This window comes from Sphaerodactylus townsendi, linkage group LG01 (assembly GCF_021028975.2).
Source record: "Sphaerodactylus townsendi isolate TG3544 linkage group LG01, MPM_Stown_v2.3, whole genome shotgun sequence".
In the NCBI taxonomy this organism is placed as follows: domain Eukaryota; kingdom Metazoa; phylum Chordata; class Lepidosauria; order Squamata; family Sphaerodactylidae; genus Sphaerodactylus; species Sphaerodactylus townsendi.
Window position 1 is genome coordinate 14,050,518 of NC_059425.1, and position 17,691 is coordinate 14,068,208.

The following is a 17,691-nucleotide window of genomic DNA, read 5'->3' on the forward strand; positions in this document are numbered from 1 at the left end:
GGACAAGGCCAGGCTGCACAATTAAACATGTGCACATTTAAACATTAGTTGGCTCCCACCAGGCTTTGGCCCCAGGAACACCTGTGGCAGGTAAGATGGATTTATGCCACCTTTACACCCTATGGAGTGCTTTCCAGTGGCGGCGGTTTGTGTGTATGTGGGTTGCTATTTCTGCCTTGCCGCAAAGCCAGAAAGCTCCCTGAAGGCAGAATCGTGGCACCTTTACTGGCGGACTTGGACCGTAAAGGTAGCGTTTTCCCAACCAAGAGGAATGCTGCCCTGAATCAAGAGCCTCTTGTACTAGTTACTTCTCTTATGCCAAGGTAAGTTTCCAGTTTAAAAAGAGCAGTGGTTCTCAACCTTCCTGATGCCGCGACCCTTTGATACAGTTCCTCATGTTGTGGTGACCCCCAACCTTAACATTTATCCATTTTACAGATGGAGAACACTGATGCAGAGAGTCTTAGGCAACCCCCGTGAAAGGGGCGTTCGACCCCCAAAAGCGGTCCCGACCCCCAGGTTGAGAACCACTTACATATGGCTAGCGTGAGGTAGTGGTTAAGAGCAGCTGCACTCTAATCTGGAGAACCGGGTTTGATTCCCCACTCTGCCACTCAAGCAGTGGAGGCTTATCTGGTGAACCAGATTAGCTTGTGCACTCCAACGCATGCCAGCTGGGTGACCTTGGGCTAGTCATAGTTCTTTAGAGCTCTCTCAGCCCCACCCACCTCACAGGGTGTTTGTTGTGGGGGGGAGGGAAAGGAGATTATCAGCCCCTTTGAGTCTCCTTACAGGAGAGAAAGGGGGTATATAAATCCAAACTCCTCCTCTTCTTCCTCCAAGCACCGAGCCTCATGGCAATCCGCACAATCAAATACACATGCATGAAGCAGGAGCTCTTATTACAAAGTCTTTATTATTGGCAAATACAGATCTCGGCTTTTGCATACAAATGCATACGTGAAACAACCGTGAATTGTGTGCAAAGAAAGTGCTTATTCTGCAGGTGAAAGAGAGAGAGAGGCTCACATTTAGCACCACGGAATGCTGGATTCTCTACCTGCTTAAGGCACAGAAATGCCGTCCTTCTGCCAAAAGGCTTTTCAAAAATCCCACTTTGGGTGGTAAAGCAACGAGCTCTGCAGAAGTAGAAAAGTCGAGTTTTAATGCCTTCAAAGGAAGCAATGGGATTGGGATTGGTTTCTTTTTTTCCTTCTGCTCCCCACGTCGCCTATAACGGTTTATCACATTGTAACAATCCTATATGACAGTGGTGGCGAACCTACGGCACTCCAGATGTTCATGGACCACAATTCCCATCAGCCCCTGCCAGCATGGCTAATCAGCTTATTCTGCCATGCTGGCAGGGGCTGATGGGAATTGTAGTTCAAGAACATCTGGAGTGCCATAGGTTCTCCGCCACGGCTGCATGATATACCCAGCACAATGCAACAGCATCCGACTGATGACTAAACAAAATCATCTATTAAGTTAGAAACGTGTTCCTAAAAGTTAGTAGCTGTGAAAACGATCCAGCACAGATCATTAAGTTAATTTACTATATAAATACATCATATATTTCTGTGGTCAATAAAATGCATTTAAAAATTTCCACGCTAAGTGGAATGTGATTTTTACCTCCCTACCCTCTTGGTTGCCTGGCTAAATTTAATGTGGCTAAGATATATATATATATATATATATACATTAAACAAACCTGCGAGTACAAGCTGGCAACCGAAGGGGAATGAAAAACGTTAAGAGACCCCAAGAAATGCCTATATTCTAATATAACGTGACAGATTTCCCAACTATATTGCTTTTTGAAAGGGAGAACGCAAAGCGACTTGAAAGAAGAGGGTCCAAAGGAGGAGGTTCTCAAATTTAAAAAACCCTTTTCTTTGCAAAATTACCCTATTAAGGTATTGTGTACAAAACTGATTTAGACCTAGTGCCAGCCAAATGAGATTTGACAATTGATTTAGACCTAGTGCCAGCCAAAATGAGATGTATACAGTGTGGCAGAGGTTTGTGCAAATAAGGCAGCGCTTGTGGAAAAGGCACAGTTTTCAAAGGAACTGACTCCGGCGAAATTCATCTGAAATCACCCAGGAAAAAAACCCCTGCGGCATCTCTGTTTTGAGTTATTATTTATATCCTGCTTTTCCCCGACTTGAGGACCCGAAGCGGCCTTTCAGGTTATTCACCTCACTTCCACTGAATGCTAACAGTGACCCAGTGAGGGTAGATTAGGTTGAAAGATCAGTACAGGCCTAGAGTCGCCCTGAAGGCTTCCACAGCAAAGCAGGGGATTCAAAACCAGGTCCTAACTGGATGCTCTGACCACTGGGGCCATGCCAGTCCCCACCTAGGAGTCTTCCAGGTAATTTTAACCTGCCTTATGCTACTGACAGGGAAGCACGAGAAAGCCTCACGGGACAGTCTGGTTCTCCCCGCGTTTGTTGAGGCCTGAAAAAAATTAAGTTGAGCATCTCTTTATCCTGAACTGTAGTATTCACTTCATTTGCTTTCCCCCCCAGTGGGGACCCAAAGTAGCTCACATCGTTCTCCACTTTATCCTCAAAGCAACTCTGTGAAATATCTTAGGCTGAGGGCGCAAAACTGGCCTAGCGTCACTCAGCAGAACGGGGGTTCAAACTCGCCCCTCAGGACCCTAGCCCGACTACTACACCGCACGAACCTTTTCTTCTTCAAGTCTCTCAGAAGAAAGTCTCCTGTGACTTATCAGCTGCGACGCCACCACCCCGTATTCGCCGCCTTCTCGCCATGCTACTCAAGCGGATCACGAGCTGGTGGCTGCGTTCCAGAGGCCGTAGGAGGAAACGTTGCCTGGGACCTTTGACCCGAGACACTCTCCTTGGGAGCGGCCCAAAATGGGATCTGCAGGCAACCCCTGTGTTGGCATGTCACCTTTGCCTCAAAACTGCTCGCCCACCCACACTTCTGACAACTTCCACCATGCCTTTCTATCATCCTTCAACCCGTGTCTCACTGGCCACAGACCTTCACGTACAAAAACATCACAAAAAGGAGACGGGCAAATCCCATCTAAGCTTCCATCTGCAGTTTCTTATGAAGTACGGAACTGGGGGTGCCTGACGACAGACAGGTGAGGCAAACTATTCAGGGCGAATGCTTCACAGTCTGATGTCTTCAAAACAGCCTCAAAAAAAGTGTGTGTGTGTGTGGGGTGGGGGAGTACAGCGTCAGAACTGGGAAAACTCAACTCATCTGGGTGCATAACTCTTACAGCAACTGCAGAAAACACACACACAAAGAAACCTGCATCGCGGTCACCCGAGACTGCATGGCTGTTTCCGTCGGGTTCCCACTTTACTACAGCTTACAAAAATCCTTCATCCCGCCCCGTCCTGCCTACAAGGGTGTCGAAGGCGAGTCCAGTAATTTCTTAGTGGAAAAATACACACGGGGAGAGTAAGGGAGACGTTTCAACAGCCTCCTTCTCTCACCATTCCCCCTCCCTCCCTTCATTTAAAATCTGCTAGCCCCGTGGTGGACAAAACCTTCGTCAAGATTCCCTTGTTGCGTTTTGTCATCTCATTTGGCAAAAAAAAAAAAAAAAGGAAAAGCAAACTCCCATTACGTTAGCCACCCAACACACCTAAGGCGCAATTCTACCATTGCAAATGCTGCTGAATCCCTGAAACCGAGCCAAAAGGAATCCTCAGGTTGCCAGACAACGGCCTTTCAGGAATAAGTATCGCCTCCGTCTGCCTGGCGACTCTTAAGGCAAAGCAAGATGGCTGCCTGCTTTTGCAAAACCGGTTTACAACCACTTTGGATCAACTTCTTTTGCCAAGTCTTCCCCAGGAAAAGGCAATCCACAAAGTCCGAAACGCATGTTATGTCCTGACAACCCCTTGGTCCCCAGGTCACAGGAGCAGCTTCCACAAATACTTCTAAAAAACGAAACTATTTCAATTGACACAGTTTGAGGCAACACAGCTAAGGCTCCAGCGCTGTTCTGATCCACCGATGGGCCACAGTTCCGTTTCGCTGTTGTTGGAGGCAGCCTTACGGTCACGTCACAGAGTTCTTCTTCTTCCGAAAGGGAGACTTCAGCCTTTTCCACACGGGGGTTCGTGGCTTGCATTTCTTCCCCAAGGCCATTGCGGCTTCTTTCTCCTTCCTTCTGATTTCCCGGACAAGCGCGTGAAACACGTCGTCGATGTAATAGCGGAAGGCGGCGGACGTTTCGAAAAAGGGGCAGCTGAATTCACGGGCCAAGGCCTGGCCTTCCTCGTTGGAGACCTTGCAAAAAAAAAAAAAGAAGCAAATGCAGGTCACTACAAGGAGACAAGCCCCCTCCCCCAATATCCCATCATGCAGCCTTGAAAATCCTCTTTCCAGAGTAAATGCAAACATTTATTGTTATAGCCACAGGCCTTAATAACGTAACATAAAACCATTTCAATACAAGAGACACAATAAAACAATAAGATAAAACACAATAATTGATTCCACAGGCAGAATAGAACTGGCAGGTCTATTTCTGAGGGTTGACATGCACGAATGTTTTCCTTAATTCAATTGACAACTACATAGAAGAGGCAACCCCAAATGGTCTTGCTGGGTTTGTCTGCCAAAAGAAAAAAGATTCAGTACTCATCTGACCCCAAAGACTGTCGAATAACTCAGTGTAGATCAAATACTGTCATATAATAAACATCAGAAAAAAGAATGGGCAAGGTATTGTCGAAGGCTTTCACGGCCGGAATCACTGGGGTGCTGTGTGGTTTCCGGGCTGTATGGCCGTGTTCTAGCGGCATTCTCTCCTGACGTTTTGCCTGCATCTGTGGCTGGCTTCTTCAGAGGATCTTCAGAGGATCTTCAGAGAAGATGCCAGCCACAGATGCAGGCGAAACGTCAGGAGAGAATGCTGCTAGAACACGGCCATACAGCCCGGAAACCGCACAGCACCCCAATGGGCAAGGAGCAGCAGTGGCGTAGGAGGTTAAGAGCTCGTGTATCTAATCTGGAGGAACCGGGTTTGATTCCCAGCTCTGCCGCCTGAGCTGTGGAGGCTTATCTGGGGAATTCAGATTAGCCTGTACACTCCCACACATGCCAGCTGGGTGACCTTGAGCTAGTCACAGCTCTTCTGAGCTCTCTCAGCCCCACCTACCTCACAGGGTGTTTGTTGTGAGGGGGGAAGGGCAAGGAGATTGTAAGCCCCTTTGAGTCTCCTTACGGGAGAGAAAGGGGGGGATATAAATCCAAACTCCTCTTCTTCTTCTACATTAGAGGCCTGTGGCCAGAAATGAAGATCAACGGAAATTTTACTATATCTGCCCTGAATGTACTCTTTCTATCATATGACATCCTCAAAAACCAATCTTGCGTTAGATCTTTCTGGGCAACATCCCTACCTGCCGTTCTTGCTCTGTGTTGGAGACCATGTTTCTGCCTGTGCATAAAAATAAAGCTTTTGCCACAGCTGACCGAAGGCTACTCTGATCTGGATGACCCAGGACGGCCCAATCTTGGAAGCTAAGCAAAGTCAGCCCTAGTTATTATTGGGACAGAAGACTCCCCAGGAGGTCCAGGGCTGCAGCACAGAGGCAGGCAATGGGAAACCAACTTCCGGTTGTCTCTTGCCTTGAAAACCCACACAATCTCCAAAAATCGGTTGTGTCTTGACAGCCCTTTCCATCGTCACCAGCTGCAGGTGGGACCTCTCGACACTAGCAGTTTAAATACGCCACAGGTGACAAAGGTTTGAAAACTACACATTCGGCACTGCCTCTCTCCCCTGCCGTTTGATATGAGCATGGGATGTTCTTCCAGGTGAGTTTAGTCTGGCGAAGGGAAGGTTAAGGGGGGACATGCAGAGGTGGGATCCAGCAGGTTCTCACCAGTTCCCGAGAGTGGGTTACTAACTGGGTCCGCTTTTCCATCTCCACGCCCTCGCCTCCCCGAGAGGCATACTGCCTTTGAACATCAAGGTTCCATATAGCAATTGCGACTAATAATGTAACTCCCTGAACTGAGTTAATCCCTTTCAGGTACTGCAATTCATTGATTTTCAGCCTTTCGTACCTTTTATCTCACCAGTCTCTATCAAAGAACCTGTGTGTTTCACCATTGCTGTGTCCAGATTTGTGAGTTGGGGCATTTTCTATAATGTGATGATGATTAAGAAATGACCTGGTGCAAAAAAAATTTTTTGGGTCGTGGTAGGGTGGCTGCCCATGGGGGGGGCATCCAACTCAGGTTTTGCCCAGGGCTCAGGTTTGCCTAGGTACACCTCTGCCCCCTTTGCTGTGGGGGGGGGGGGGTGGTGGTGGCGAGGGAACCTGTTACTAAAATTTTTGGATCCCACCACTGGGGACATGATAGCTATGTTTAAATATTTGAAGGGATGCCATTTTTGAAGAGGGAGCAAGCTTGTTTTCTGCTGCCTTGGAGACTAGGACATGGAGGAATGGATTCAAGGTGCAGGAAAAGGGATTCCACCTAAACATTGGGAAGAACTTCCTGACCGTCAGGGCTGTTCAACAGTGGAATGCACTGCCTCGGAGAGTGGGCCAGTCTCCTTCTTTGGAGGTTTTTAAGCAGGGGCTGGATGAACATATGTCTAGGAACATATGTTGGGAGTGCTTTGATTGTGTCTTCCTGCATGGCAGGGGGTTGGACTTGATGGCCCTTGTGGTCTCTTCCAACTCTATGATTCTATGATATTTAGCAACTGTACTTCCTCTAAACCCACAATTTCCCACAAGTTAAGAGGATTTATGACACTTTGACACTAGCATAAGGACCAAATAGGACACAATATCCTTGCCACACTGTGGAATGTCCTCTTTCGCACGTCCCCTGGGGTTTGTGCTCCAAGCCTGCCACACAGCATTGCTTTTTAATCGATCTCTTCCTCAGAGAGAATTTCGACACCCAGGGCATTCTCCAAGCACGCATCTCCAGCTTATCTTCCTGACCTGAGGCTCCGGCAACCCGCCCAACCCTGCTGATACTATCTCTGCCTCGATAATAGTTATGACTCCATGAACTATTGGAGTCTTCTGTAGAAGACATGTGTTTAGTTTCCCCTTCCTCTTATGCAGGAGCGCCATCCAGTCTGCAGTAAACCCTCCCAAGACAAGCATAGTCTGACTGAAGCTACTTCTCAAGTGCACCCCTTCAACGAACAGCAATCGAGGACTCCAGCCATTTCTACCCTTCACTTTGCTTCCCTCCAGGGGTGTCCAACCCTGGCCCTCCAGGGACCGATGGGAATTGTAGTCCATGAACATTTGGAGGGTCAGAGTTGGACACCACGGCTTCCCTCCCATGCAAACTGCTGAAACCAAAACCCAGCAAAGACAAATCTCGTTCAATGCTCCTCACCTGTCTCAGCTGTGCCAGATCAGATTTGTTTCCCACAAGGACGACGGGGGTCTCATCCGTACGCCGGACGCGGTAGATCAGCTGCTTGAACTCACGCACTTCATGGAAACTTCGGCGGTCCGTGATAGAGTAACAGATAATAAATCCTTCACCTGCCCTCATGTACTGGTCTCTCATGGCAGTGAATTCTGCCTGCAATAGAGGGGATAAATAAAGTCTACCTTTTCCCCCAACCGAGACTCAAATTAGCTGACATCGTTTTCACCTCTGTTTTACCCTCACAACAACCCTGTGAGGTGGGTGAGGCTGAGAGTGTGCAACTGGCCCCAGGTCACCTGCCAAGCATCCATGGCACAGTGAGGATGCAAACCTGGGCCTCCGAGATCATCGTCTGACGCTCTAACCACTACCCTCCACTGAGTTTTTTAAATATAGTTTTAATTACAGCAGCAAGAGCTAGCTTAGAACCTGCCGTCATAAGCATGGCATGTCTAGATATTTGAAGGGATGTCATGTTGGTGAGGGAGCAAGCTTGTTTTTTGCTGCCTCAGAGATGAGGACCAGGAGTCATGGGTTCAAGGTGAAGGAAAAGAGATTCCACCTGAACATTAGGAAGAGCTGCCTGACAGTCAGGGCTCAACAGTGAAATGCGCTGCCTTGGAGTGTGGTGGAGTCTCCTCCTTTGGAGGTTTTTAAAGAGAGGCTGGATGGCCATCTGTCAAGGGTGCTGTGATGGTGTGTTCCTGCATGGCAGGACTTGATGGCCCTTGGGGTCTCCTCCAACTCTAGGAGTCTATGATTCCAAGGAAGCAGGTAAGTATTTCAGGGTCAAATCACAATTGGGAGGAGTGGGGGAACAGTGGCACTTTGCTAGCCATTACGGAACTGCAAAACGGGGAAAGGAGCTTAGCTTGGCACGCAAACAACTCTAGGCTCAAGCCATCAGCATGTCCAGTTGAAAGAGCCAGTCGCTGAAATCCCCTCCCCGAAACTCCGCAGAGCTGCTGCCAGTCAGAGCAGACGGGCTGACCTTGGGAGAACAATGTTCTGACTCAGCAGAAGGCCACTTCCTGTGTTCAGAGTGCTGACGCAGCAATCCATCATGACTGCGCCAGGAAGTCCCAGTGACCTTCGTGTTTCATGAATCCCACCCTTCTTCCAAGTGTGTATAGGAAGGGACTGTGGCTCAGTGGTAGAGCATCTGCCTAGCATGCAGAAGGTCCCAGGTTCAATCCTCAGCATGTCCAGCTAAAATGACTAGACAACAGGTGATGGAAAAGATCTCCACCTGAGACTCTGAAGAGCCAGTCTGAGTATGAAATACGGATTTTGATGGACCAAGTGTCTGATTTTCTAGAACAGGGGTCTGCAACCTGCGGCTCTCCAGATATTCATGAACTACAATTCCCATCAGCCCCTGTCAGCATGGCCATGCTGGCAGGGGCCTGATAAGACCATGGATTCTGACAGGCTATCTGGAGAGCATGGCGTCGATTGTTTCCACCCTAGAAAAGGATCCAGTGGTGATTTCTAGTGGTTAACAGTGGTGGACTCTAATCTAGAGAACTCCTTCACCTGAGTGGCAGAGGCTTATCTGGTAAACCAGATGTGTTTCCACACTCCTACATTCCTGCTGGGTGACCTTGGGCTAGTCACAGTTCTCCCAGAACTCTCTCAGCCCCACCTGCCTTGCAAGGTGTCTGTTGTGGGGAGAGGAAGGGAAAGGAGCTTGTAAGCCACCTTGAGTCTCCTTACGGGAGAGAAAGGGGGGTTATAAATCCAAACTCTCCTTCTTCTTGATCTTGGGAGAGCCGCTGCCAGTCTGGGTAGAGTGGGGTCTGCAACCTGCGGCTCTCCAGATGTTCATGGACTACAATTCCCATCAGACCATGCTGGCAGGGGCTGATGGGAATTGCAGTCCAGGAACATCTGGAAAGCCACAGGTTGCAGACCCCTAGCCATGGACCAAGGGTCTGATTTAGTATAAGGCCATTTTGTGTGCATGCTGTTCAGTCCTCCACTGTACTGTAACAATCACCCTGGGAGACAAAGTGAGGACAAGGAATTTGGTGGACCAAGGAGGGATTTAAACTCAAGTCTTCCCACTCCTAGATCAACGCACCAGTCACTGCACCCCTCTGGTCCTTAAACTCCCAAGCTGTCATGAACAAGTTTCCACATTATGGGAGTAATAACACAGGTTAATTCCAACCTACCTTACAGGGTGGTTGTAAGGGTGACCGGACATTGTATGTAAAGTGCTTTAATCGCACCGCAGTGCTACAGAACTGCTGCGCTACTGCTGCATAATTACGACATGACTACATACCTGGCCCGCTGTATCCAAAATGTCCAGATTGGCAGGTTCGTCGTCAATTCTTATTCGGATTTTGTAAGCATCCTCTGCCGAAAGAGACACACAGACGCTCAGCATCTCAAGTGAAAAAGGGCAACGGGCCGGCTGAATTATTTTGCCAGGGTTTTCCTGAAGGGTTATTTCCCTTTCTAGAAACAGGGTTGGGCTCCTGCCAGCGGACGCAGAGGCACTGAAGCGGGTTTTCGCCAACCGGCTGAGCAAAGCAGAAAAGCAGCCAGTGGAGACCATTAATGGAGCACAAGAGAATCCACGTTTCCCTCTGCTCAGCAACACCACCAAGATGCGCAGCAGACACAGTCTTCATGGGCCAAGGGAAGGGGGGCAAAAAATTGAAGTGTATTGAAGAAAAAAAGGGGGGGAAAACTATTGTTTAACAAAGAGAGAGAAAGACTTGGACAGGGAATTCCCTGCAAGGGAATGAGGAAAGAACCAGCATCAAAAAAAACAACTTGTCACCAAACAAGGGAGTGAAATATCTTCCCTAGAAGAAAAGGGTAAAGAATCTGGGACTCTGCAGGTCTGAAAAGACAAGGGGGAGGCTTATAAAAATTATGCACGGGACAGAAAGAGCGGAGAGCAAACATTTGTCTCCCTCTCCCAAAATCCTAAAACTTGTGGGCATCCAGTGAAGCTGACGACGGGCAGTAGATTCAGGACAAACAAAAGGAAACACTTGTTTCGTGGCGAGTGATTAAAATGGAGAATTCGCTGCCGGAGGATGTGGGGACGGCCACCAGCAAGGACAGCTTTAAAAGGAAATTAGGCAGATTCATAGAGGAGAGGTCAATCAGTCGTTACTAGCCATGGCAGTTGAAGGGACCCTCCACGTCCAGAGGTCGTAAACCTCTGAATCCCAGGGTCAGGAGACAATATCGTGAGAAAGCCCCGGCCTTTGTATTCTGTCAGCCCTCAAAAGAAACTGGTTGGCTACTGGGTGAGACAAGGCGCTGGACTAGATGGCCCACTTGTTCTCATCCAGCAGGGCTCCTCAAACGGAAGAAGAAGGGTTTGGATTTAAATCCCCCTTTTCTCTCTGGTAAGGAGACTCAAAGGAGCTTACAATCTCATTTTTCTCCCCCCTCCCCCCACAACAAACACCCTGTGGGGTGGGGCTGAGAGAGCTCCAAAGAACTGTGACTAGCCCAAGGTCACCCAGCTGGTGTGCGTTGGAGTGCACAGGCTAATCTAGTTCACCAGATAAGCCGCCACAGTTCAAGTGGCAGAGCGTGGAATCAACCCTGGTTCCCCAGATTAGAGTGCCCCTGCTCTTAACCACTACACCAGTGATGGCGAACCTTTTCGAGACCGAGTGCCCAAATTGCAACCCAAAACCCACTTATTTATCGCAAAGTGCCAACACGGCAATTTAACCTGAATACCAAGGTTTCAGTTTAGAAAACCGGTTGGCTCCAAGGCGTGCGTTACTCAGGAGTAAGCTTGGTGGTAGTCAGTGGCTTTGCTTTGAAGCAACCGTACAACTCTTCCAACGGGTGAATCATGACCCTAGGAGAGTTTACTCAGAAGCAAGCCCCATTGCCAGCAACTGAGCTTACTTCCAGGTAAAGGATCGCGCTTTAGTTCGCATGAAAATCAGTGGGGTTTAACAGCGCTTAACAGGATTACCTACACTGCTTCCCCCAAACTAGGTCTTAGGTTTAATGCTAATAATTGAGCCCAGGCCAGCCTGGATGTGTGTGGGGGGGACTCTGTTTGTGCGTGCCCACAGAGAGGGCTCTGAGCACCACCCCTGGCACCCGTGCCATAGGTTCGCCACCACTGCACTACACCAAGCTGAAGCGACAAGCTCAACTGTTCAAATAAAGAAATTCACTCAACACAATATATTTTCCCTCCAGAGGGTTCCCAAGGTTCCACCTTTCCACCCATCATGCAAGGAGGTGCTGCAGTGCTAGAATTACACAGGTCAGCCGTGTAGCCAATCATCCGAGCCGACAGCACTCATGACCGGCCAACATTTGCAAGCTTTGGCCAACAGACCATTCAACAAGGGGGCTCGGCAGGCCAACTCACCGATGGTGGGGTCGTGATCTTCAGGGAAGCGGTGACTGATGAACTGCATGGTCATAGCTGAAAGGGAGAGATTGGAAAGGAAGTTAGGGACCGAAACGGGGAGAACGGTGGGCAATCCCAGACTGCAGGGGAGAAATACTGCCAGACGTTTGCTGCCCTGAAGGAGAAGAAGAACAAGAGTTTGGATTTATATCCCTCCCCTTTCTCTCCTGCAGGAGACTCAAAGGGGCTGACAATCTCCTTGCCCTTCCCCCCTCACAACAAACACCCTGTGAGGTGGGCGGGGCTGAGAGAGCTCCGAGAAGCTGTGACTAGCCCAAGGTCACCCAGCTGGCGTGTGTGGGAGTGCCCAGGCTAATCTGAATTCCTCAGAGAAGCCTCCATTGAAGAAGGAAGAGCCAGCGCAGCTTGACTTTGAGAGATGCCCCGCCTCCCCCAGCAGCACTTCTGGTAAGACAGCGATATCCAGATTTCAAGGAGGAACAGACAGGCGCTGCAGAATCAGAGTCATCTAGTTCAACCCCCTGCGCAATGCAGGATCAGCCCAGAGCATCCCTCAGAGAAGGGGTTACTAACAAGGGAGCAAGCTTGTTTTCTGCTGCTCCAGAGACTAGGACCAGGAGTAGTGGGCTCAAGGTGAAGGAAAAGAGATTCCACCTGAACATCAGGAAAAACTTCCTGACCGTCAGGGCTGTTGGACAGTGGAATGCACTACCTCGGAGTGTGGTGGAATCTCCTTCTTTGGAGGTTTTTAAGGAGAGGTTGGATGGTCGTCTGTCAGGAGAGATTCGATGGTGTGTTCCTGCACTGCAGGGGGTTGGATTTGATGGCCCTTGGGGTCTCTTCCAACTCTATGATTCTGTGACCCCTGAAACGAGAGGGAGCTCACCACCACCCCAGGCAGCTGATTCCACTGTTGCACAACTCTTGCTCTATTGAGCTGCAGGCAAGTTTCTGGGCATGTGCATGGAACTCAGTGCAAAACTGTGCAGCCAGAGGGCCATTTCTGCCCTCCAGCTGCGTGGAGATCAACCGACTCTCCAGTTGGATGGGTGATGCTCCCAAAAGTGACTGCCCCCCTCTGCAATGTTCAGGCACAATAAAAAACAAGGCCTCCCTTAGCTCCAAGGGGATTTCCAGCACCCTCGCTGACCCATGCAGTGACCTCATCTGCTTACCAACAGGACAGAGAGACACTCCCTTTCTCTCGGCACATCAATCACTTCCTTCATTCCTAGGCACCGCCCAGAGCCGCCCCCTTCCTCCCATCCCAGAAACGCACTCCAATAAAAATGCTCCGACTGGGACTGAGTCCAGGGAAACTATCCTGACTGACCCAGGGAGAGCACTCTCAGCCCCAGGAGGGTGGTGGCATCCAGAAAAGCAGCAAGAAGAGTATCTAAACTGGGTGTGAAGCGGCTGCAGGCACATAAGGAAGGGGATTTATGCCATCTTTACGCACGATGGAGGGCTTTCCGGTAGTGAGCCAATCTCACAAATTGTCCTTTCGTCAGAACAGCCAATACCTTGAGTTTCACAGGCAACCCTTCCATCCAAGAGGGAAAATAAGCCCTAGTGTGATTTTTCAGGATTTGGGGAGGATGCCTGAAATATAAGCCCTACTCCAAAAATAAGCCCCAGTTACAGGTTCCCCGGCGCAGCTGATCTGGTCACGTTGGGGGGGGGGGGGGGCAAAAAAATAAGACATCCAGTGAAAATAAGCCCTAAAGCAGTGGTTCTCAACCTGGGGGTCGGGACCCCTTTGGGGATCGAGAGACCCTTTTGCAGGGGTCGCCTAAGACTCTCTGCATCAGTGTTCTCCATCTGTAAAAATGGATAAATGTTAGGGTTGGGGGTCACCACAACATGTGGAACTGTATCAAAGGGTGGCAGCATTAGGAAGGTTGAGAACCACTGCCCTAAAGCATCTTTTGGAGCAAAAATTAACATAAGCCCCTGTCTTATTTTCGGGGAAACACGGATATTTATACGGGGATGCAGTTGCCAACAGTTGCCTGGAGGGAACACCCCCCACTCAACAGAGGGGAGATGGGGTGTAGTTTACCTTCCTGCATGAAAAGCGTCCACACGGTGGAGGAAAATGCCCTCAAGAAGGCATGGAGTAATGGTGACCCCACAGGGTTTCCGTGGACAGCCATTCCAGATAACTGCTTTTACAGGGTACTAGGTACAATCTTGAGGCAGTCAGTTCCACAGGTGCACTCCTCAATTCGTCCCACTGCACTGCCCTCAATCACTGCTTTCAGAGAGTTCCTTGAACCAAGTGAATCTCCCTTCCCAGGAACTGCTCCACCATCAAACCATACCTGGTCTTGAGGCAATGGGTTCCACAGGTAAACCACACCAGTTCTCCCATCTCCCCCATCCCCCTGCCATACAAGCAGCTTCTTCCTTTCAGGCAGCCGGCCCCTTGCAGGAAACCCCTCACCCTTTCCACAAACGGCTTCTCCCTCCCAGCAGGAACCATGCTGAGGCAGTGAGTTCCACTGGTAAAGTCCTCTCATCCAAGCTACCCCTTGTTTTCAAGCAGCCAGCCCCTGTAGGAATCCCGTCACCCTACCCACAAACTACTCCTCCACTCAACCATGTCTCGTCTTGAGGTCGTGAGTTCCACAGGTACACAACCCCCTCCCCCAAAAGCAGGCACGGTTTTGAGGCAGGGAGTTCCAAAGGTAAACCCCATCAATTCCCATCACCGCCTTCCCACCCAGGCAACCCCCTTGCAGCAGCCGTTCCCACGAACCACTCCTCCCTCCCACCACACCCATCTTAAGACAGCGCTTTTCCCACGCGAGCTCTCCCCACGCACCGCCGCCCACTGGACCGCTCCCGCATCGCGTGGCCGCGAGTTCCGCAGACATCCACCCGTACTCCGCCCCGAGCCCTCCGACCTACCGCTCTTGCCGACCCCGCCGGCGCCCAGCATCACCAGCTTGTACTCGCGGGGCTGCCCGGGCGGAGGGGCGGCCACGGCGCGCGCCCCACCGGGAGCCCCCCGCGGCCCAGCCATGTCCATCGCCGGCCCGCACCTCAAGGGAGCCGCGCCGCCGCCTGCATCTTCCCGCCCACCGCCAACAAAATGGCGGCGCTGTGGCCAACTTCCAGCCTCGGCAAAGAAAGGGGCGGGGACTCCGTAGGACACGCCTCCTCCCTCGGAAGAGCACAGCGGGGAAAGGGGCGGGGGCTGCGTAGGGCACGCCTCCTCGCTTGAAAGAGTGCAAAGAGGAGGAGGTGGAATGTCCCAGGAAGGGTGCCCTGCCATTTGCGGCTCCCATTCGAACGTGCGGGGCAAACCGGTGCCTGTGGAAATTAGGCAAAGCCTCCCAAAAAGCAGAGTATCTTTGGACACTGGCAACAGTGTCCTGGGGAACAGGATCTTGCATAAAGTCCTGAAACTTTAAAAAAAATGAATAAGATCCAGCATTTTGGAGAGCTCAGATGTTTAGGGCTAGTACGTGTGCATCGTGTTCTGGGGATTCGGCATTCTCTTTTGCTACCAGCATGGCAAGCAACAATGGCTGACGAAGGGATTGGAGGGTGATGAAAGATCTTAATTCTTCCTCCCCCACGCACTTTTTTGGGTTGGGTTTTGTTTTTTGGTATTTTGTTCTTGCTCCGCCTATGGAGGCGATCAAATGAAAACCGGAAGTGAGGCATGTGTGTAATTCATAAGCGGGGGGAGGGGGAAGTATGGTTTAAACCCCAGCCCCAAAACCGTGAAATGAATTTTCCCTTTGGGGTATCGTACTGGGTTGCCAGCCTCCAGGTGGAACCTGGCGATTCCTGGAATTACCGCTCAACCCCAGACTACAGAGATCAATTCCTCTTGAAAAAATGTACCCAGTGAGGGGAGATCTGGCAACAGACGTGGCTATTTAGCAATTGTTAAAAATGCTGATAAAGCCATATGAGGCTTCTAACAGAAAAAAATTGCCAGTAACTTCTTGCAAGCTTTTCTCCTCTTTCTGAATGTACAATCGCAGGACAGGTCTAATTGGTCCTGGTATTACAGAACCAAAATGTCAAAACAAAAGCACAGTCTTCAAAAAGGCAACAGACACCTCCCTTCCCCTTTTAAGAATCAAATCCCTGCAGGTTGCAGTGCCAGTTGCAGGATGGGAAATTCCTGGAGATTTGGAGAAGAGTCTAGAGATGGGGGGAACCTCAAGGATTTATAATGTCATTTAGCTCATTCTGCAAAGCAGCCATTTTAAGAACATAAGAACGAGCCTGCTGGATCAGACCAGAGTCCATCCAGTCCAGCTCTCTGCTACTCGCAGTGGCCCACCAGGTGCCTTTGGGATTTCACATGCAGGATGTGAAAGCAATGGCCTTCTGCTGCTGCTACTCCCGAGCACCTGGACTGCTCAGGCATTTGCAATCTCAGATCAAGGAGGATCAAGATTGGTAGCCATAGATCGACTTCTCCTCCATAAATCTGTCCAAGCCCATTTTAAAGCTATTTAGGTTAGTGCAGTGATGGCGAACCTTTTCGAGACTGAGTGCCCAAATTGCAACCCAAAACCCACTTATTTATTGCAAAGTGCCAACACGGCAATTTAACCTGAATACTGAGATTTTAGTTTAGAGAAAACGGTTGGCTCCGAGGCGCGCGTTACTCAGGAGTAAGCTTGGTGTTAGTCGGTGGCTTTGCTTTGAAGCAACCGTGCAACTCTTCCAATGGGTGAATCACATTGGAATTACTCCAGCTCACAACCGTGCAACTCTTCCAGCAGGTTGAGATCCGCGATGGAATTCACTCCAGAAGCAAAGTCCCATTGCCAGCAACCGAGCTTACTCCCAGGTAAAGGATGCGTGCTTTAGTTCTTAGCATGAAAATCAGTGAGGGTTTAACGAAGGCGCTTGACAGAGTTTACCTAAAACGCATTGCTTCTCTAAAACTAGGTCTTAGGTTTAATGCTAATAATCAAGCCCAGCAGCCCAGGCCAGCCTAGATGTGAGGGGGGGCACTCTGTGTGTGCCCACAGAGAGGGCTCTGAGTGCCACCTCTGCCACCCATGCCATAGGTTCGCCACCACTGGGTTAGTGGCCCTCACCACCTCCTGTGGCAGCATATTCCTTTTATATAAGGCTCCTTCCGCACACGCAGAATAATGTACTTTTAGTGCACTTTGCAGCTGGATTTTACTGTGCGGAATAGCAACATCCACTAGCAAACAACTGTGAAAGTGGATTGAAAGTGCATTACTCTGCCTGTGCAGAAGGAGCCTGGGAATGTGTCATCTGGAAGTCAGAGGATATCCAAGGCTGATAACAATAGGACATTTGGGAGGTTATTAACTTGATTAAGGGCCACCATAAATCGGAAAAGGCTTGGCGGCGCTTAACAAGCACATGCAAGTAGGGGCAGAGGTGACCCCCTCTAAATCAGTGTCCTTGGAAAAATGTGGCACTGCACTTTTCCTGGCCCAGACACTGGTCCAGACACTGGTCGGGCATTGTCAGATCAGGCAGGCAGGCTGACTTTTGCGCAGCCGGCTATACAGCAAAGATTTTCAGACCCCAGCAACCAGAGGTCCCCCCACACCTTTGAAATGCTCTAGCACAGGGGTAGGGTAAAGGCTGATGGGAATTGTAGTTCCTGAACATCTGGAGAGCCGCAGGTTCCCTACCCCTGCTCTAGCAAAAACACCTCTAAATCAAGCTTTTGTAGTGTTTCCAGCTGTGGGTTGGGAAATATCTGGATATTTGGGGGGTAAAGTCTGTGGAGGGAGGGGTTTGGAAAGGGGGCAACCTCCGTGGGGTATAATGCCATAGAATCCACTTTCCAAAGCAAAATAAAAGGAAATGCATAGTTAAATTAGGCTCCTTCCGCACATGCAGAATAATGCACTTTCAATGCACTTTGCAGCTGG

General features: G+C 49.9%; 1 protein-coding gene across 2 annotated transcripts; it reads right to left on the reverse strand.

The window, feature by feature from the left end:
* Positions 1-897: 897 nt before the first annotated feature.
* RIT1 (Ras like without CAAX 1) lies at positions 898-14,919 on the reverse strand. Of its 2 annotated transcripts, none has more exons than XM_048511415.1 (5): positions 14,711-14,919; positions 11,795-11,851; positions 9,716-9,789; positions 7,387-7,578; positions 898-4,293 (listed from the first exon to the last, which is right to left on the reverse strand). In XM_048511415.1, exons 1-5 carry the CDS (start codon positions 14,829-14,831, stop codon positions 4,063-4,065), a joined length of 675 nt encoding a protein of 224 aa, XP_048367372.1. In that variant the 5' UTR covers positions 14,832-14,919; the 3' UTR covers positions 898-4,062. The 2 variants fall into 2 exon arrangements, with proteins under 2 accessions (XP_048367372.1, XP_048367380.1); XM_048511423.1 differs by lacking the exon at positions 14,711-14,919 and adding an exon at positions 12,510-12,876.
* Between the last annotated feature and the right edge of the window lie 2,772 nt (positions 14,920-17,691).

What these genes read in the sequence shown, in the direction of transcription:
- RIT1 (XM_048511415.1), bottom strand. Translation starts at nt 14,831, where the DNA reads ATGGACATGGCTGGGCCGCGGGGGGCTCCCGGTGGGGCGCGCGCCGTG. An exon ending in CGGCGGGGTCGGCAAGAGCG is followed by an intron (nt 11,852 to 14,710) that starts GTAGGTCGGAGG and finishes TCTCCCTTTCAG; the next exon opens with CTATGACCATGCAGTTCATC. An exon ending in AGATCACGACCCCACCATCG is followed by an intron (nt 9,790 to 11,794) that starts GTGAGTTGGCCT and finishes CTCTTTCGGCAG; the next exon opens with AGGATGCTTACAAAATCCGA.